Raw genomic sequence first — 22,512 nt, forward strand, 5'->3', positions numbered from 1 at the left:
CATGCTGTCTTTACTTTTTTACCATCTGTCCTATCATGAGTCCCTTCCCTCTGGTTCCCAACCCCCTGCTAAATTAGTTTAAACCCTCCACAACAGCTCTAATAAACCTGCCCACAAGAATATTGGTCCCCCTTGGGTTCAAGTGCAACCCATAATTTTTGAACAGGTCATATCTCCACCAGAAGAGATCCCAGTGATCCAAGAACCTGAAACCCTGCTCCCTGAATCAGTTTACTCAGGAGGTCCTGCTTCTCAGGTTTCTACCAAGCTCTCTAAATTCTCTTTTCATGACCTCATTGCTCTTCCTTCCTGTGTCATTGGTACCAATATGTAGCAAGTCATCTGGCTGCTCCCCCTACCTCTCCAAAATGTTGTGGACATGATCTGAGACATCCCTGACCCTGGCACCTGGTAGGCAAGGTACCATCCACATGTCCCATTTGCGTCCACAGAATATCCTGTCTGTTCCCCTTGCTATTGAGTCCCCTATCACTACTGCTCCTTTCTTCTCTCTCTTTCCCTTCTGCACCACAGACCCATGCTCAGTGCCTGTAACCAGGTCGTCATGGCATTCTCTCAGGAGGTCATCCCCCATAAGAGTATCCAAAGTGGTATACTTGTTTTTGAGGGGAATGGGCACAGGGGTGCCCTGCTCTGACTGCGTATTTCCATTTCTCCTGCCAGTCACCCAGCTATTTGCCTGCTGCATCTTTGGGGTGACTACTTCTCTGTAACTTTGATCAATTATCTCCTCACTCTCCCGTACAAACTGAAGGTCATCCAGTTGCTGCTCCAGCAGGGGCGTATCTAAGGAAAATAGCGCTTATGGCAAGCACTGAAATTGCGCCCCTGTCCAAACATCTGACACCCATCTTTTAGATAACTTTACCATAATATCAGATCAAAAGTACAAGTCAAGCTCATTAATCTTTTAATTAACAAATTATGGCACTACATGAAAATTATAACTGCACCTTCCTTGCTTTCACTGATGCAAATTGGTCTATGATGTGATCAAAGTCAGTTTTTTCAGTTTCTTCTCTTTCTACACTCAACAGAGCAAGATCTCAGAGTCTGCCTTGACCCATGGAGGCTCTCAAATACAAAAGTATTAGTTTTAACTTGCTGAATGATCTCTCACAGCTGGTGATGGAGACTGCGATGGCTAGCATTATCTGAATAGCAATGAGAAGATTGGGGAAGACGCTCTCATCTCCATACTGAACAATAAATTCAAGAAGCTCTTCAGGTCTTGATATTTTCATGTTGACCTGCCTTGATAGCAACATTTTGCAGTCCAAAATTTCTTCATATAGCTGCTGTCCATCAACATCAAAGCTGTACAATTCGCCCAAGTTTTCGCACTACTTTTTTAGGTCATTACTGTCAGCGCCATAACACAGTCCCTCAACATCGAGAAGGAGCCCAAACTTGGTGTCAGTGTTGTGCAAATGAGCAAACCTTTCATCCATTTCTTTGTGAAGACAGTCGAGTGTTCCCTTCATGACTTTTTAAATTTCCTCCTTAGCTGTTAACCCAGCGTCTCTCAAGTTCTCATCAGCCATTTGTTTCTTTCATCTTTGACATCTTTCAACTTCAATATTCCATTCTTGACAGAGACTGACTCACTGACCAACACTTCTCTTTCATCATAAAAATGATCTCGGAGGGCTTTCAAATCCAGGGCAGCATTGTGGAAGTTCATGCTAGGATCCTGCAGCCTCTTTTGAATACAGTCAATGCGAATGAGTACTTTGTTCCAAAATCCTAGCAAAATCAGAAAATTGTAACTCAACATGCAGTTGTGCAGCTGCCTTGCATCACTACTTGTTTCACTGGTCTTGTTTTCATTGTCTATCATGTCCTGGAGAACTTGAAGTATCTCCTCAAGGTACTTGTTGATGGGCTTCACTGCTTCTGTCCTTGTACTCCACCTGGTTTCGGACTCCGACTTAACAACCACAGGCACAGTGTTTTTAAGTTTTTCCCAGCGCTGTGTTGAACAAGAGAAAAACACGTAGAGAGCTTCGATGGCTCCAAAAAATGTGACTATCATTGTATCCTTCTTCGCTGCATGTACACCCACCAAGTTGAGTGAGTGATTGTCGCAACTCACAAACACTGCCAGGTTGTTTTTCTCAATTATTCTTTGATGAACACCACTTATGTGTCCAGCCATCACAGCAGCGTTGTCATAGCACTGTGACTGACAATCTTGTAGTTCCATTTTGTCCTTCTGTAGCTGTTTCAAGATGTCTTCAACCAAGCTCTGAGCATCCTTCTGGCTTATCTGGATAAAACCAAGGAAGGATTCTCTAACACGGACTGTTTTCCTCTCAGAATCAGCTTCCACATACCTCACTAGTTCTGACATCTGCTTATGGTGTGCCTGATCAGGGGTTGAGTTGAACATGAGACAAACTCTTGCGAACAATGGATGCCATCATATGGCTGAATTCGTTCTGGACACCTGGTGAAAGATGAGACATGGATCCAGGATGACTTTCCAAATGAGTGAGGTGTTCTTTTATGACAGAGTCAAAGATGGCCAGTAGTTTCAGTAAGCCAAAGAAATTTCTCACCTTGGAGTTATCGTCTAGCTGAAGTGACTCCGTGTCCTCGCAAAGCCAGGTTCTGAGTCACAAGGAATTTTATACAGTGAAGGATTCTCGTCAAGATATCATGCCACTTCTGCTTTTCCTTCTCAATCTGACTAAAATACAGCATCGATAACTCCTCCGTTTCCAGCTAAATTTCTTTCCATTTCTTTCCATGGAACATGTTGAACTACTTGTTCAAAGAAGGGCATGAAGAACTTGCTCAGCTTCTTGGCTTCCTCCGCCTCCAACTTTCATCTCTTCTGTCCTTCAGCTCCACTTCCCTTCTTCTTCATAAAGAAACGTTTCATGGTCTTCTTACGTAATGCTCTGAAATACAGCCATCCTAGTACTTCTCACCCATGATAATCAAAGACAGATCATACAAGTGAAGAAAATTCTTTTTTCACTATCTGAGGATGGCTTGTCTGACTTTAATAGAAACTGCTCAGTGGCGCCCAGGGCATGTGCCATACCTGCTATACTTAGATACGCCACTGTGCTCCAGATCCCTAACACAGGCTTCAAGGAGCTGCAGCTGGATGCATTTCATGCAGATGTAGTTCCCCAGGAGACTCTGGGTCTCCCAGTTCTCCAACAGCCGGCACAAATAACCTATCACTGCTTTACTTTTGTCATCAGGTGAGCCATTTTTATATTGTTTGTGCATTTTATTTCGATGCTATTAGTTGGAAGCATTTTGGTAGAGGTCAAAAGAATTTTAATCAACAGTTGAAACTGTCTTTCATGAGAACGCCGAGAAGTACTGTCTTTTTACTCAGCTCCTACTGTAACGTATTGATGATCAATAAAACTGCCTTTAAACATCAACTACACTGGGACTGGAGTTTACCAATCTGCCTAGCTTGAGAAAACAGAGAAAATTTTTGAGCTAGGGCAGAATAGTAAAGAGACACTCTCAACGGCGACTCCATCCATAGTGGATAAGATATTGATTCTGTAGGTTCCAGCATGGCAAAAAAGTTAAAATGTTGGCAATGGAGAAGAGAAGCCTTGAAACCAGATCAGTGTATTCCTTATGTTCATAGAGATGATCTAAACTGTCAAGCAGATCAGCAGCAAGCATGGCGCTGGAAATCTGTGCAAGGGCTGAAGCAGTGCTAGCTAGGGCCTCGTGCAAAATACAAAATTGCTATTAAAGTAAAACAGGCTGAATTAATTGTAGAGAAGACCCACCTGGAAGCCACATTAGAGGCAATGCAGCATAAAAAAGAAGCAGAGGCAGCTTTAGACGAGGTCAAAGTCTTTGAGACAGACATGGAACGGTTTTGCTGAGAATAATGTCAGATCAAATTCCCCATGTCATTCAGCTGAGAGGACTTAGAAGTATGTTCAAACCAGTCTGGTTATACTTACCCGTTAGCAGACATTGATGACTCAGGCCAGCCATTTAAGACTGAAAGGGGGGCTCCTCTTCCTTAGAATAATACCCCGCAACCCAACATCTTTTACTCAAACAGAACAGAACAGAATAGATACCACCTCCCTCAACATGTGCATACTCACACTGAACGGGCAGATATCTCAAAACTTCCAATGAAAACTTCCACTCACTTGTTCATAGATATGAAAGAGATATGCAGCTATGTAGTGTTAGACTCTAAGGCTCATACGTACCATGGCATAACACAGGTGGTGTCATCGCTTAGTTCTCTGGTAAGGTGCACCACACCCCTAATGAGCTCCAAACTAATCATGAAGTGTCAGATCTCATGAGATTCATAGCCTGTCATGAGCTGCTGATAGCCAGACTCAGCAAATTCGATGATAAACCAGAAAATTAATGGGCTTGGAAGTCGGCATACTCCAAAGCTATTAAAGACCTCAACCTCAAGCCTAGTGAAGAGTTCAACCTGTTGGTGAAGTGGCTTGGACCCAAGTCTGCTGAGCATGTAAGAAGAATAAGGTCAGTTCACATCAAGCAACCCAGTGCAGCTCTCAGTTTAGTCTGGTAAAGACTGGAAGAGTGCTACAGATCCATGGAGGCAAGGAATCTGCTCTCTTCAACAAACTTGAGTGCTACCCAAGATTTCTAGCAGGGAGCCCCAACATCTGTGAGAACTAGGAGATCTGCTGTTGGAGTTGGAGGCAGCCAAAGCCAGAAGGGTACTTACCTCGTTTGTCTAACCTAGACACTGCACGAGGCATTAGTCCCATCACTCAATCTTTTAACCAACTAAAACAGCATAGCTTATTAGGTTATTTTATTTATGCCAGCATTCATTACTTAAATGAATAAGTCCATTGCATCCATTTCTGCTTGACTAATTTCTATAACAAACAAATCACAATGCTAGTACATAGTCTCTTTTAATGCAATGTGTTATTAACTGAAAATTCAATTATATGTCCTATTTGTGTTACATAAAGATCCTGTAGCGCTGTAGTAGTGTTGATAAGTGTGGCTTTCTTTACTGTAACTAGAACACAGTGTTCATGATTTAATGTCCCGGCAAGCTATCAAAAACCAAGTTCTTACCTCATTTGACTTTTTATATGAATTACCATGATTTTCAGGTGATAAACAATCTATCTGACCAGTTAAATATTATATTTATAAAAAAGGTAAAGAATCTTTCAGTTGAACTTTTCCATTTGGATCTGCTGAAGAAGCAGGAAGAGGGCTTCAAAAAGCAAAGAGAGGAGTTGGCGAAAGAAAATAATATGTACTTAGGAGCACTTGTAAGTCCTTAATTCTTTACAATATATTTTAACAATGGTAGTAACGCACTATTGGAAGTTGAGTTAAGCTACATTAAAATCTGTCTCAATTGAGACACGGTTGGGTGAATTGAGCAATCTTTTCAATCTTCCATTACCCTTTCTGTTATTGCAGCAATAGTTCTATCAGTTTTCAAGAAAGGATTTTGTCAAAATATGCCTCTGTTTCCTGCACAAATGCATGCAAGTTGGTTCTTGTGTGTTTATATTTTTGTTCATTGTTGTATGATATTTTGAGTTACATTTATCAAGATTAAATTTTGTCCTTTTGTTCAAGGACCAGTGTTTGTTTGATTTCTGAAGATGCTTTAAAGATAATCCTAGTAATGTGGACATTATCATTAAAACTAGCCTTATTTTCTATACCAAGATGTCCTTGTGCAAGTTGACCTAGTGATCCTCTTCATGAACTACTGTAATCTATGTAATGTAAATTTGCCCTTGGTGTTATTGAAGGATTTTAATGGTGAGTGACCTGGAAGATTAGGGTTAGAGCCAAAGTCAGAATTGCATTTTTACCAACAATCCTCCCACAGAAGACTTGCATCATGATGAAGAGAATTGATTTTACAGAGTGAAAAATGTGGAATGCATATTCAACTTTGGCATTTGTTTTACAATTTTCTGTTCTCTTTATGCTGTCAGAAATAACTACTTGTTTGAATTCAGATGGCCTGTGTTGTGACTGTGGAAAATTATACTAAGAGAAGGTCACTTAGCTTCAAAACTTAAACAAAGAGGAACGTCGATAGATACAGCCCAAATTATCCTTCTGTTGCCCAGAAATGGTAGCTATTTTGGATGGTTTGAAAACAAGCAAAATTTCTTTTCATTAAAGCAGTAATTAATGCTATACGCTACTACGGTGCTGCTAGAAAGTTTGTGAACCCTGTAGAATGTTCTCTATTTCTCTATTTCATACATATGACCTAAATATGATCAGATCTTCACATAAGTCCTATAACTAGATAAAGAGAACCCAATGAAATAAGTAATGCAAAAACATTATACCTGTTCGCTTATTTATTGAGAAAAATGATCCAATATTACAGTACATGTATTTGTTGGAAAAAGTATGTGAACCTCTGGGGCAATGCCTTCTACAAATGCTATTTGGAGTTAGGTGTTCCAATCAACGAGATGCAATCGGAGGTGTGGTATATAAAAGGAAGACAAAGTCAGGTTACTAACAGAGCCTATTTTTCTCAAGAAAGATCTGTTTATGTGCACCACAATCAAAACAACTTTCAGAGGACCTTAGAAGAAGAATTGTAGAGATGCATGAAGTTGGAAAAGCCTGCAAATGCATTTCTAGAGAGCAGAGTGTTCATCAGTCCGCTGCAAGAGTAATTGTGTACAAATGGAGGAAACTCAGTACTGATGCTACTCTCTCTAGGAGTGGCCAATCTGCAAAGATCACACCAAGATTACAACCTGCAATGCTGAAGGAGGTGAAAAAGAACTCAAGTATAACAGTAAAAGACCTGCAGAGATCTCTAGATCTTACTAAATTCTCAGTTCATGAGTCCACTATAAGACAAGCACTGAACAAGAATGGTGTTCATGAAGGGACACCATGGAGGAAATCACTGCTCTCCAAAAAAAAACTACTATATATATTTGCTGTATTTTGAGGAAAAGGAGCACTGCATAACAGCACAAAACCTCATCTGAACTGTGAAGCATGGTGGAAGAAGCATCATGGTTTGGGCCTGCCTTGCTGCCTCAGGACCTGGACAGCTTGCAATCGTTGAGGGAACAATGAATTCAAAATTGTATCAAGACATTTTATAGGAGAATATCAGGGTAGTGGTCTGTCACCTGAAGTTTAATAGAAGTTGGATAATGTAAAAGACAGTGATCCAAAAGACAAGAGTAAATCAACAACAGAATAGTTTAAAAAGAAGAAAATTTGTGTTTTGGAATGGCCAAGTCAAAGTCTTGATCTTAATCCTATAGAAATCCTATAAGAATGTTGTGGCAGGACCTAAACCAAGCAGTTCCTGCAAGGAAGCCCACCAACATCCCAGAGTTGGAGCAGTTTTGTAAGAACAAGTGACCTAAAATTCCTCCAAGCCAATGTGCAGGACTGATTAACAGTTACAGGAAATGTTTGGTTGAAGTTATTGCTGTACAAGGGGGTCACAACAGTTATTAAATACAAGCGTTCACATACTTTTTCCAACAAATACATGTAATATTGGATAATTTTTTCTCATTAAATGAATGAACAAGTATAATATTCTTTGTGTTGTTTATTTAATTAGTTTCTCTTTATCTAGTTTTAGGATTGCATGAAAATCTGATCACATTTTAAGTCATATTTATGCAGAAATAGGGAAAATTCTGCAGGTTCACAAACTTCTTAGCACCACTGTATGAGTGCAAGCAAATTAGAAAGTAAAGTTAAACCCCAGACTGGAAAGATCAGAACAGCATTTGGTATGGTTTATTATTGTATCAAGATAGAGTGAAAAGTTTTTGCATGCCATCTATATAGATCATGCTATCTATATAGATCGTGCCATAACATAATTACATTGTGGAGTAGAGTGTACATTCATTCATATTTGAACTGTGGTTTTGTTATTTATGAAGCAAAAGTATATTAGCAGGGTTGTGAAAAAATAGCTTACTATTTATGAAATTCCAATTATTAATAAGCTATTAACCCATTAATCTGAGAAATATCAACAACTTGTTGCTTTTGTTTTCCAGGATGCGAAGAAAAGAAAAGACGCAGAGGAAAGGGACAGATTTGTTAGAGAAATTTCAGAATTCAATGCTACATATGACCTCTTGAGCAATAGAATAATTACAATTGAAGTAAATGCAAAGTCAAAAATATTTGACTTGGAAATGGAAGCCAAGTATCTGAAGAACGGTTAGTGATTTTTTTTTTTAGTCCCGTTCTATATGTTTATATTCTCAAATTTTTCAAGGTAAGATTTTGAGAACTAGTATGAAGCCAATACATTTTATTTACAATTCATAAAGTAGTAAAATATGTAATGTATTTCAAAACTGATGCTACTGAGTTTCATTGATTGATACTCTATGTTGATTTTATTGCTGGAATATCTAGCATAATGAATTGTAGGCCTTTGGCTTAATTTGCCATTCTGCAAATCATGTATAAAACAAAAATGCTAGAAATTCTTTAAAGGTCAGGCACACTCTGAAGAGTTAATGTTTCAAGTCAATAACCTTTCATCAGAACTTAGAAAGGGTAGCCACATTACTGTGTAGCTATGCACAGCTCAAACAGCATCTATAAATTTGCAGGCTATTGTTGGCAAAATTTCAGATGGTGATGGTGAGGTATACAGGAGCAAGATAGATCAGTTGGTTGAGTGGTATCACAACAACAAACTTGCACTCAACATCTGTAAACCAAGGAATTGATTGCAGACTTAAGGAAGTGGAAGTCAAGGGGACATATGCCTGACTTAATCAAGGGGTCAGCAGTGGAAAGAGTGAGAGTTCAGATTCGTGGGTATCAGCATCGCTGAAGATCTATCCAGGGCCCGATATACTGATGCAATTACAAAGAAGGCATGGCGGCAGCTGTATTTCATTAGGAGTTTGAAGAGATTTAGTATGTCACCAAAGACACTCGCAAATTTCTGCAGATGTACAGTGAAGAGCATTATAACTGGCTGCATCACCGTCTGGTTTGGAGGGTCCACCGCACAGGATTGGAAGAAGCTGCAGAAAGTTGTAAACTCACCCAGCTGGGTACTAGGCTCTCCAGCACTGAGATCATCTTTAAAAGATGGTGCCTCAAAAAAGGCAGCATCTATCATTAAGGACAGCCTTCAATCAGGACTTGCTTTCTTTTCCTTGCTACCAGGAAAGAGGAGGTACACACACTCAACATTTCAGGAACAACTTCTTCCCTCCACCATTCAATTTCTGAATGGGCAATGAATCCATGAAGGCTACTTAAGTATTTTTACTCTCTTCTTGCACTACTTAGTTAATTTAATTTTTTATATGTCTTTATTGTAGTTTATCGGTTTTCTAATTATTTATTGCAATATACTGTACTGCCCAACAATAAATTTCACAACGTATGCCAATGATACATATACCTCGATTCTGATTCAGCATGTTTTAAGTTATATAGGAACTGAAACAGGGCAGAAAGAACAAACAGGAAACTTCTTTTAAAAGGTTCTGATTGGATAGCAGAAGTGCTGATGTCACTTGATAGTCTTTGCTAAAGACTTATGAATAAAAAAAGTATGCCATACAAATGTATAAATTGAAGTAAACAAAGATATATGAAATAGTCAGAAAAAGAAATACACTTCACTGATAGAAATGAGATACAAGGTAGGAATAGGTGACAGAAGTATGTGTAGGTGAACATTTTAGGTTCAGTGACCATAATGTCATTAGTTTCAAGTTAATTATGGATAAGGATAGGTCTGGTCCTTGAGTTGAGGTCCTAAATTGGAGAAGGGCCAATTTTATGGAAATCAGAAAGGATCTAGGAAGAGTGGATTGGGATAAGTTGTTTTCTGGCAAGGATGGGTTCAGTAAGTGGAAGGCCTTCAAAGGCGAAATTTTGAGAGTGCAGAGATTGCATGTTCCTGCCAGGATTAAAGGCAAAGTTAACAGGCATAGGGAACCTTGGTTTTCAAGGGATATTGGTAATCTGGTTAAGAAAAAGGGAGAGGTGTATAGCAGGTATAGGCAACAAGGAACAAGTGAGGTACTTGAAGAGTATAGAAAATGTAAGAAAATACTAAAGAAGGAAATCAAGAAGGAAAAACGAAGACATGAGGTTGCTTTGGCAGGTAATATGAAGGTAAACCCAAAGGGTTTCTACAAGTATATTTAGAGTAAAAGGATAGTAAGGGACAAAAGTCGTCTATGTGTGGAGCCTCACGAGATGGGGGAGATCTTAAAGATAGCAGAGTCAAGGGATATGGGAGAAGGCAGGAATGGGGTACTGATTGTATGATCAGCCATGATCACATTGAATGGCGGGGCTGGCTCAAGGGGCTGAATGGCTTACTCCTGCACCTATTGTTTATTGTCTATTACCTTAACCAGTTTTTTTGCAGCAGTATTTACTCAGGAAACTGGCATAGCATTTATGGAAGAAAGGGAAGCAAGCAGTAGTGTCATGGAACATATAGAGATTAAAGAGAAAGAGGTGGTTGCTGCCTTACAGCGAATAAATGTAGATAAATCCCCTGGGGCTGACATGATATTTCCTCGAACTTTTAGAGAGACTAATGCAGAAATTGCAGGGGCCCTGGCAGAAATATTTAAAATGTCCTCAGCCACAGGTGTGGTGCCAGAGGATTGGAGGGTAGCTCATGTTGTTCCATTGTTTAAAAAAGGCTCCAAAAGTAAACCAGGTAATTACAGGCTGGTGAGCCTGACATCAGTAGTAGGTAAGTTATTGGAAGGTGTTCTGAGAGATTGGATATACAAGTATTTGGACAGCCAAGTGCTGATTAAGGATAGTCAACATGACTTTGTGCATTGTAGATCATGTTTAACAAACCTTGTAGAGTGTTTCGAGGAGGTTACCAAGAAAGTAGATGAAGGAAAGACAGTGGATGTTGTATACATGGGCTTTAATAAGGCATTTGACAAGGTCCCACATGGGAGGTTAGTTCAGAAGGTTCAGACACTAGGTATCCATGGAGAGGTTGTAAACTGGATTCGAAATTGCTAGTGGATAATTGCTTCTCAGACTGGAGGCCTGTGACTAGTGGTGTGCCTCAAGGATCTGTGCTGGGACCATTGTTATTTGTTGTCTATATCAATGATCTAGGTGATAATGTGGTAAATTGGATCAGCAAGTTTACTGATGACACTAAGATTGGAGGCGTTGTGGACACCGAGGAAGGCTTTCAAAGCTTGCAGAGGGATCTGGTAACATTCGTTATATCGCTTTTTGGATTCATTTTTCAGATCTACATGATTGTCCCTTATGGGTGGATTTGGTGAAGGGGTATTCTTTGGCTTCTTTATTGGGAGCCTCTCTTCCTTTTTGGCTTTCTAAGATCAGTAGTCAAGATTTTAATGCTATTATTATTTCAATTTCGTAGATCCTTTGATCTTAATAACTTTGTTCCTTCTAGTAAAATCCATCTTAATTATTTTTAAACCTTCAATTTTTGATCAGACCTTTTTAATTTGGAAAAGCAAAGAAATAGTAACTTTTTTAGATTTGTTCTTGGGTAATTGTCTAATGTCTTTCACTCAGTTAGCGGATAAATATGACCAATCTAATGCACACTTCTTTAGATATGTACAAATTAGGAATTTTCTACATAATTTACTGCCAGATTTTCCTTTGGCTTATTCACCCAATGTTATTGACACTCTTTTTCAGGTCAAACCATTTCAAAAAGGACTGATAGCTATAATTTATAAATAGTTATTGAACTTGCATAAGTTACCTAATGATAAAATTAAAGCTGCGTGAGAACTGGAGTTTCGAAAGTCACTTTCAGATAATCAATGGGATAAAATTTTTCATTTGGTAAATACCTCTTCTATTTGTGCCTGTCACTCCTTGATACAGTTCAAGGTAGTGCATCGGGTGCATATGTCAAAGGACAAATTAGCCCGTATTTTTTCTAATATTAATCCTTTTTGTGATAGATGTAATATTGAGATGGCTACTTTAATACATATGTTCTGGCCTTGCATCAAGTTAGTGAATTTTTGGAAAGAAGTCTTCAAAACTTTGTCAAAGGTTCTGAATTTGGATCTACAACCGAATTTACTAACAGCAATTTTTGGGATCATTCTTTCAGAAGCAGGAGATATTCCTGTTTCCGCTCAACGGATGATAGCTTTGACAACTTTATTGGCTAGGAGAGCCATTTTGCTTAAATGGAAGGATTCTAATCCACCTACTGTTATTCATTGGCTTACCTCCATTATGTCCTGTTTAAGTTTAGAGAAAATAAGAAGTCGGAGATTTGATACATCCTCTAAATTTGAGGAAACGATGACCTTTTATTCAATATTTTCATATGCTCTGAATTATGGCCCTTCCAGTTACCTTTTTGAAGTTTTGGATTTGATCAGAAAGTTTTTTCTTGTTTTTTCTTAGTTTTCACTCAGTTCGAGCTGCCCAGTTCTTTCTCTTTTTTTTGGTTTTTTTGTGTTTTGGAGTTTTTTCTTTCTGTTTATGTCAATTATAAAAGTTTCTTTATCTTTTTTTCTTTTTATGGATAAGAGGAGAATCAATTATCCTTCTCTTTATTATATACTATTAGATTAATACTTTGTTTGATCTTGATAATGTTATTTTCCTTTTATTCAAACTGTTACTGATATAGATATTTGTGAAAATTCTCCTCTTGTTTATATATGTGTGTGTGTGTGTGTGTATGTGTGTGTTTACTTTTTTATTCAACTAATAAAAAGATTGATAAAGGAAAGGGATCTGGACCAGCTGGAAAAATGGGCCAGAAAATGGCAGATGGAATTTAATGCAGACAAGTATGAGGTGTTGCATTTTGGAAGGACAAATCAAGGTAGGACATACACAGTAAATGGTAGGGCGCTGAGGAGTGTAGAGGAACAAAGGGATCTGGGAGTTCAGATACATTATTCCCTGAAAGTGGCATCACAGGTAGACAGGGTTGTAAAGAAGGCTTTTGGCATCCTGACATTCATAAATCAAAGTACTGAGTACAGGAGTTTGGATTTTATGGTGAGGTTGTTTAAGACATCGGTGAGGCCAAATTCGGAGTATTGTTGATAGTTCTGGTCACCTAACTGTAGGAAGAATATCAGTAAAATTGCAAGAATGTGGAGAAGATTTACTAGGATGTTGCTGGGTCTTCAGGAGTTGAGTTACGGGGAAAGATTGAACAGGTTAGGACTTCATTCCTTGGAGCGTAGAAGAATGAGGGGTGATTTGATAGAGGTTTACAAAATTATGAGGGGTATAGACAGAGTAAATGCGAGTAGGCTCTTTCCACAGATTAGGAGAGATAAATATGAGAGGATGTGGCTTTAGGGTGAAAAGGGAAAGGTTTTGGGGGAACATTAGGGGGAACTTCTTCACTCAGAGAGTGGTGAGAGTGTGGAACGAGCTGTTATCTGACTTGGTAAATGTGGGTGCACTCTTAAGTTTTAAGAATAAATTGGATAGATACATGGATGGGAGAGGTCTGGAGGATTATGGACTGGGTACAGGTCAATGGGACTAGTGGAATAAAGTTTCGGCACAGACTAAAAGGGCCGAATGGCCTGTTTTCTGTGCTGTAGTGTTCTATGGTTCTAATAGCTGATGATCTGAAATTGCTGAGTGAAATGTGGTGTCCTGTAAACAGAACAGTGCCCAGTTAGAAAATGAAGGGCTCTTTCTTGAACTTGTCTTAAGCGTCTTAAGTTATGTTGGAACAGTGTTGGAGGCCAAAGATTGAACTTAGTGGGACAAGGAGAATTAAAATGGAGGAAGAAAGTGAAAGACAGCTGGAAAGTCAGGGTCACTTTTGACAACTGATAGAGATAGTCTGCACAACTTTTACCTCTTCTGCACTGGTTTCCCTTGATTATAGAGAAGAACACATCAGGAGCACAGAATGTAAAATGGTAAATTGGAATAAGGACAAATAAATAGTTGGTTCTGTTGTGTTGGTTCATTATCCTTTAGATAATGGGAAAGGACAAAATAAAATGGCAAGTGTTGATACTCAAAATTAAAAGTAAATTTATAATCAAAGTACATATAGAACCCTGAGATTTATTTTCTTTCAGGCATACTCAATACGTCCTATAACAATAATGGAATCAATGAAAGACCACACCAACAGAGCAAACAACCAATGTGCAAAGGATAACAAACACTGTAAATACAAAAAGAAAGAAAAAATAAACAATTATTAATGAGAACATGGGATGAAGAAGCCTTGAAAGCAAGTCCATGGTTTGTGAGAACAGTTCAGTGATTGGGCAAGCGATGTTATCCCCTCTAGTTCAGGAAGCTGATAGTTGAGGTGTAATAACTGTTCCTGAATCTGGTGGTGTGAATCCTCAGGCTCCTGTACTTTTTTCTGATGGCAACAGCAAGAAGAGAGCATGACCTGAGTTTTGGGGGTTCCTGATGATGGATGCTAGTTTCCTGTGACTATGCTCCATATAGATGTGCTCAATGGTGAGAAGGACTTTACTAGTGATGGGCTGAGCCATATCCACTACTTTTTGTAGGATTTTCCATTCAAGGGTATTGGTGTTTCCATACCAGGCTGCGATGCAACCAGTCAGTATACTCTCCACCACACATCTGTAGAAGTTTGTCAAAGTTTTAGATGTCATACTTAATCTTTGAAACTCCTAAGGAGGTAGAGGCACTGCCATGCTCTCTTTGTAACTGCACTTAATAAGCTGTGTCTAGGACAGGTCCTCTGAAACGGTAATGCTGAGGAATTTAAGGGTGCTGACCTTTTCCACCTCTGATTCCCTGATGCAGACTGGCTCATAGGGCTCCAGTTTTCTCTTCCTGAAGGCAATAATCAGCTCCTTAATCTTACTGATATTGTGAAAGAGGTTGTTATGGCACCACTCAGCTCTCCTGTATGCTGATTCATCACCAAATTTGATTCAGTTTACAACTTAAATATAGCATTGGAGCATAGCCACACAGTCGTAAGTGCAAAGCAATTAGAGCAGGGGGCAAAGCACACTGTCTTGTGGTGCACCTGTGCTGATGGAGATGGTGGAGGAGATGTTGTTGCCAATGCAAACCGACTAGGATCTGTAAGTGAAGACATTGAAGATCTAATTACACAAGGAGGTATTGAGGCCATGGTCTTGAAGTTTATTGGTTAGTTTTGAGTAGATGATAGTATTGAATGCTGAGCTGTAATCAATAAAGAGCATCCTGACATCAGCATCTTTGCTGTCCAGATGTTCAGGATTGAGTGAAGAACCAATGAAATAGTATCTGCTGTTGTCTTGGACCTTGGAGGAGGTCCAAGTAGGAGTTGATGTGTTTCATCACGAAAATCTCAAAACACTTTATCACTGTGGATGTAAGTGTACTGTATGATAATAATTGAGACAGTTTACCTTGTTCTTCTTAGGCATCGGTATAATTTAAACCTGCCCCAGACTGCCGAAGTAAGGGGTTGAAGATCTGTGAACACTCAAGCCAGTTGATCAGCACAGGTCTTTAGTACTTGGCCAGGTACCCCATCTGGGCTGGATGCTTTCCATGGGTTTATCCTTGTGAAGCATGCTCTCACGTCAATTTCAGAGACTAAAATCACAGGATCATTGGGGACTGTGGGACATCATGATGTTTTCTCCATGTTTTGATGGTTAAAGCAAGCATAGAAGGCATTGAGCTCATCTGGAAGTGAAGCCCTGTTGTCACCTGCAGTATGTTGCTTGATTTCACTTCATAATGGGTGACAGCATTCAAGCCCTGCAGCAGCTGCTGAGCATCCTTCATTACCCAAATTTAGTCCGGAATTGTTACTGTACCTCTTGTAACTTACTTGATTGCCAGATTTGAATGTGGCTACTGGTTGGGGAATAATCTGAATGATTTTGTGGGGACACACTCAACTTTTATTGTTTTTAAAAGTCTGTGACAACTGTGGTGTATTCATTCAGATCCACAGATGAGTCCTTGAACATGGTCCAGTCCACCAACTTGAAGCAATCCTGTAGTTGCTCTTCTTCCTCCTATGACCACATCTATGTTGTCTTAATTTCTGGAGTTTTGCTCTTTACTTTCTGCCTGTATGCAAGTAGGAGAAGGATAGCCAAGTGATCAGATTTCCCAAAATATGTTCTGGGCATATTTTGTGCTTATCTTTATTTAACTGTAGGCTACTATGTTGGGATCTCTGGTGGTACAAGTTATATGCAGGGGTTTCTTCGAACAAGCCTGATTGAAATTCCCAATATGATATGAAAAACATTCGGTGGATGGTTTCTTATTTATTAACAGTGTCGTACAGTATCTCAAGCACTTGAGTATAGTCAGCCACTGTAGGTGTGTAAACTGCGGTCAGGACCACGAAGGAGAACTCTTGGTAAATGGTCAGCGTTTGATCATTCGGTTTTCAGGGTCATGGAAATATAAGTTCGACAAAACCTCCATGAAATACACACCTTCATCTTTTGCCCTTTTCTGAAGCAGCAGGTCCATCCTGTGTATCGAAAAGCCTTTAAGTCTGATTGTCGATTTGGGGCTACTCTGAGTAAGCCACATTTTGGTAAGATACAGAACATAACAATTTCTCATTTCCTGTTGATACACCAATCTTGCTCTCAGGTCCTCAATTTTGTTCTCCAGTGTCCAGTGACTGCACATTTGCTAACAAGATGCTAGGTAGAGGGGGCCTCATCCTTCTGCGTTTCTGCCTGGCTTAGAGTCCCCTATCTTGCTCCAGCCATGGCGATGAACCTTTGTCCGCTTAAAGAGTTGTTGCTTGAGAGTTAAGTCCATCAAGTCTTTCAAAAGATCGTGAAATCGGTAGTTCATTAAGACAATTTAAAAGTACATTGTGTAAGGTAAATTATATGCTGCAGATTGCAGTGAGAGTACCGGTAATTCAAAAGAGGTATATTTAAATGTATTGTACATAAACTGCAGAACATCACCTTTGTTCACTGGTGCCATCTTGTAGAGATTTTCCTACAATTGCATGGGAAGGTGTGATGAGCTGGACAAAGGATATTTGTAAAGTTGGAAAAGAATCTGATTGATGCAGAGGGAAGACCTCTTTCAGATTTAGAATGATCATGGTATTGTTTCCTTAGTACTGAAGAAATTAAATACAGATTGACTGGCTGCCTTACAGAACATCATTTAGACCATAAGAATGATCCTGAACTTCCAGCTGCCTGTCACTTCATCCTCTACCCCACTTTTAGTATGAACACTGTCTAACCTTGGCCCTATACCTTAGAGTTTGAAAGAATACATATGCCATCTGGGCACGTTGTAGACTTCATTCTTGACATGAAGTGATATAATGTGCCCTTTTGACCTAGGATCTCATATCTTTGGAATTAATTATTCCTTCTCTCCACCTTTGGTAATTTCAGATCTAATTCACAGCTCCATCAGGCATACCATTTATTATGAAAGTTTACCACTCTCTCAGTTGACACAGCTACTGTTTGTTTCATTCAATTTCTCTTGCCAGTACCATATATCACAAGCTTACCCTTTTATTCCCTATTCTTCTAATCCCCTTCTCTGTAATTTAAAATACATTTTATCTTTAACTTTTCCCATTTGAAATGAAAGGTCATCAACCTGAAATGCTAATTCTGTTTATCTCTATCAATGCATTGATGCTACCTGGCTACTAGTCTTTTCTGTTATTTATTTCAGATTTTCAAGATCATCAGAATTTCCATATTTTGCTTTAGTTTGAAAAATATATTGATTTTGTTCAGTGTGGCAGAAATTAGCATCTTGCTATGAACTTTTAATGCATGCAATAATGGGAACTACTCATGCTAGCATAGAGTATGTAATATTCTTCACACTGCCAAGAGTCTTACTATTAATACTATATTCTGTCATCATATTTGACCTACCAAAATGAACTACCTCACACTTATCTGAGTTGAACTCCATCTGCCACTTCTCAGCCCATTTTTGCATCCTATCAATGTCCCGCTGTAACCTCTGACAGCCCTCCACACTATCCACAACACCTCCAACCTTTGTGTTATCAGCAAATTTACTAATCCATTATAAAATAATGCAGCTTTAAAAAGACTGGATTTCAAATAATGATTAAAACATACATGGATTAAAATGGGAGAGCACAGGAATTCTTGATTTTATAAAAACAAACACAAGCATAAAAGCAAAAACCTAATGATAAATCTATTTGAATATAATTAACGTACCAGGAGAAAATTTATCAAATAAAAGATTTGAAGTAAAAACAATGAATCAGCCATTTTGTGCAGCAGAACCAGGAGACTCAAAGTCATATTGGTTATTGTAGCATACCTATGCAATGTCGAAGAGCTGCTGGTGTCCTTTTGCAGAAAGAAATTTCAGATTGATTGCCTTACGATGACTGGGCAGATGGAAGGGCAAGAAAGCAACAGCAGATGGGAACTGATCACGACCAATGACAATCCTCCACTGTGATTCCAGAACAACATTTTAAAATCTTGTGATTTTCCTTTCCATGCTTATGCTCTGTTTTCCACTTAAGAGTCCTGCACTGCTTATGTAGTTGACACTACTTTAAATTTTCTGTTTTTGAGAGATAAATAAAGTAAAAATTACAGTGAAATTACAAATTTTTTTAGGGCCTTTTGCAGAAGTCCTAACCATTTGGATTCCGTTATGAAGCATTTGTTTGGTGGTCAGCAAATAAGAATCTGTAACAACTGGATGATCATTCAAAGACAGTCCATCATGATCGAAGATGACTTGCTTCCTCCCTAGTTTGTGAGTTGTGAAGTAACCGATTGGAGCAGCAAACTCTTCCACAAGTAGGGCTGTCACTGAGATTGTTTCCAGAAGATTCCCACCAGTCCAATTTTCCACTAACCTTTTCTAACAAACAGAGCAACATTGTTTTTCTTACCACCCATGTTCACTTTTGGTAATTTGCACACTAATTAACCTTACAGGCTGCATGTTTTTGGCATGTGGGATGAAAATAGCATCCTAATGAAACCCACATGGGGATAGGGAGAATGTGAAAACTTGACAGAAAGCGTTCAAGGTAAGACCAATCCCAAGTTCCTGGAGCACATTACCATTGCGACATCCTTGAAACTTTTATTCTGTGTAACTTGTCCAGCGATAGAGTGTGGAATAGACTGTTCATTTAGGAGTTTGGCTTTCAGCAAAGAATAACATTGCCTTCCAATTGAGCTTACTGAATGTAATTAGGGGTCTAGTGCTGGGGATTTTGACTTTGACAATGAGACTGATGTCAGAAACAGTATTGGTAGTATTATTCAAATGCTTTGTGAATATTGCTGTAATCTCAGAAGCATAAAGGAGGGTTAGGACTACTGCCGCTTGATAAGCTATGAAATTTGTGTTGGGTCTGAGGTTTGACTCTGAAAACCATCCCTCTCCCCTTCAAAGACTATGCTGGAGCCTTGAAGGTAACAGTAAATTTCATCATTGAATTCTGTATTTCTGAAAAGTAATTCCAGAGGCATAGTGGTTTATAGTACCATTGCTTCCAAGTAAATTCTGACTAAATTATTTTGCAAATTTATGGTCAGGATAGCAAGGCCCATCTCCTAAAAGGTTGACTGTGATATCTTGCCCACTGGTAGCCTTGGTACTACCCTTACACATTTGAGAACAGTTTCCCTAAATGCAGAGCATGCTATGCAGCATTATTTTATTATGAAAACAGTTGACACAAATTAATATGCAATGTGTTTTTGTTTTAGCCAGTTGTTTGCAGGTGCAAAATATTAGGGGGACTCTATTGCTTCTACCGGTTTCTTTTGAATGAAGGAATGTTGCCGAAAGGTATCTATTTTGTTTTTTGCTTTGTAGCTTATCTCAGAAAACAGCATTCTAGGGTCCTTGTTTTCTTATGGCTGGATAACATATATATGTACAATGGCTGCACTTATCCTGCCACTTGTTCTGAAGACATTGAATTTTCTTCTCATTGTCTCTGTGTTGGAGAACCTAGAAAGCTAACTCTGGTAAGTTTTTAGTTTTCATTTCAATGAATATAAAAAAAAAGTTAAAATAAGACAGGAATCCATATGTATAACATAGAATGCACATCAAGGTGGAGAATTTTGCTGATCATTGAGACCCTCGGGTCAAAGTGGGAGTTGACTGAGAGGAAAGGTATGAAGTTTGAGAGTGGTGGTGCTAGTTCCATGAGGAAGTGACCTTCGATGCTGTCCTTATGAAAGGAGTCAAGAAATTTGACAATTGAGTGAGGCCAGACTGGAGCAGTGTTTTTAAATCATATTTGTTCTCCAGAATAAATGATGCAGAAATTATAGTAGGTGCTTAAGACTGATGTGCAAAAGTTTCGTAATTAGAATCGACCTCATAAATTTCTGGATTGGTACAATTCAAGCTGGAAATGATAGAAACCTTGTTCCACTCTGGGGGAAAAATCAATTTTTTTATAAGTGTGGCAAGATTAGACCACTATCTCCTTGACTGCATTGCTGGTGCAATTTTAGTCAGCTATTCAACTATATTATATTAGGTAGTCAGTTGGACATTTCAGTCAGATTATCTTACTGTGAAACCAATTGGACAGGCATATTGTGTGGTGATGTATAAATCCAAGGTCAGAACCCAGTGAAATTCATGCTGAGAGTGAATATTACTGAGTGTTTTAATTTGCGTTGAGTGCATCTAGGATTTTTTGATCATCTGTGCATGTCTCAGTTAAGTAGAATGCTATTCTCATGATAAGTACATCTTTTATTAGCCTTGAAGAAGGTGCAGAAAGGTTCTGTAGACTGCTAGAAAGTGTTTTGTAATTCCAAAACATTAAACTAATTCAAAGGAAAACTAGAGAGCCAAGGGATATCAGTCTTAGTTCATGTTTAAGTGAATTGCACTCGTATTACATGGTAGCATCATGACATATGCAATTCACATACTTTTACATATAACCATAACGAGTTATATGTATAAACAACAAGGAATGCTTAATCAAACAAAATATTACAATATTACTCAAATATTAAATGCACACTCCTCCCTACTTAGCATAAGCTCCAACTCAATATAGAATGCATCTCAACTATATAATATAATTTCAGCTGGAAATTCAAGCTACTATACAGATATACGCAGAATAGCAAATTTTAAATTGTCCTATTCAGGCCTAAAGATTTAATCACTGTGGAGGATTTCTTACTCTTGTGGAATAACATCTTTCCTGACAAGAGGGATCACTCTGCTTGGCAGGTGAAACTTGTGGCTGTGAAACAATCTCTGGTTCTGGGCCTCCTCCATTGTGGTTGTAGGAACTGATTCTGAGACTACAGGAAGTGGTTCTGACAGTGGTAGGCGCATTGCCTCTCTAGCAATTGACTCTCTGCTCTCCTCAATTGATGATCTCCTCAATCTGCTCTCCCAAATGTGTCCTCTCTAGATGATATCAGATGCAATCTCCACTGTGTAGGAGAGTGGTCCAGTTCTGTCCTTAATCTTTCTGAGTAGCCATTTTTGATCACTTCTGTAGACTCTCGACAGGGCTACTTGTCCAGGAGTGAAACATAAAACTTCTTTGTTTGAGGAGCCTTCAATTTGTCTCAGTTGTTTGTCTTGTATACTCCTTCTGAGACTGGATTTGAAGTTAATACAATGGATGACCCAGGAACAGCATATCTGGTGAGTTCGGTCTCGTGGAGTGTGCTGCATCATGATGGGATGGGAGGGAAATGAGAATCTGTTGGATCAGTGTTAGTGTAGTCTTTTCTGATGACATAGCTCATAAAGCATTTTTTAGACTCTGGACAAGATTTTCTGACAGGCCATTTGTAGCTGGGTGGTATAAGGCAAAAGACCACGAAGTCATACAACATAGGAGTAGAATTAGGTTCTGCTATTCAATTATGGCTGATCCATTTTTCCCCTCCTCAACCCCATTCCCTGGCCTTCTCCCCATAACCCTTGATGCCATGTTCAATCAAAAACTATCAATTTCTGCCTTAAATACTCCCAACGACCTGGCCTCCACAGCTGCTTGTGGTAACAAATTCCACAAATTCACCACCCTCTGGCTAAAGAATTTTTTCTGTATCTCTGTTTCAAATGGGTGCCCCTCTATCCTGAAGGTGTGCCCTCTTGTCTTAGAGTCCCCCACCATGGGAAACATCCTTTCCACATCTACTCTGTCTAGGTCTTTCAACATTTGAAAAGTTTCAATGAGACGCCTTTCATTCTTCTAAATTCCAGTAAGCACAGACGCGGAGCCAACAAACACTCCTCGTATGATAACCCTTTCATTCTCAGAATCATTCTTCTGAGCTGTCTCTGGACCCTCTCCAATGCCAGCACATCTTTTCTTAGATGAGGAGCCTAATACTGTTCACAGTACTCAAGTTAAGGCCTCAGCAGTGCCTTATAAAGCCTCAGCATCATGTCCCTGCTCTTGTAATCAAGACCTCTTGAAATGAATGCTAACATTGCATTTGCCTTCCTCATCACCAACACAATCTGCAAGTTAACCTTCAGGGTATT

General features: G+C 39.0%; 1 protein-coding gene across 1 annotated transcript in view; it reads left to right on the plus strand.

The window, feature by feature from the left end:
* Window positions 1–22,512, plus strand: part of ccdc172 (coiled-coil domain containing 172) — a 60,397-nt gene that overhangs the window by 22,215 nt on the left and 15,670 nt on the right. The window contains exons 3-4 of the mRNA XM_073027834.1: window positions 5,184–5,300; window positions 8,058–8,223. Coding sequence (XP_072883935.1) covers window positions 5,184–5,300; window positions 8,058–8,223 — 283 coding nt within the window. The remainder of the gene's footprint in view (window positions 1–5,183; window positions 5,301–8,057; window positions 8,224–22,512) is intronic.

The sequence above is a fragment of the Hemitrygon akajei genome, chromosome 23, assembly GCF_048418815.1.
Source record: "Hemitrygon akajei chromosome 23, sHemAka1.3, whole genome shotgun sequence".
NCBI lineage: Eukaryota > Metazoa > Chordata > Chondrichthyes > Myliobatiformes > Dasyatidae > Hemitrygon > Hemitrygon akajei.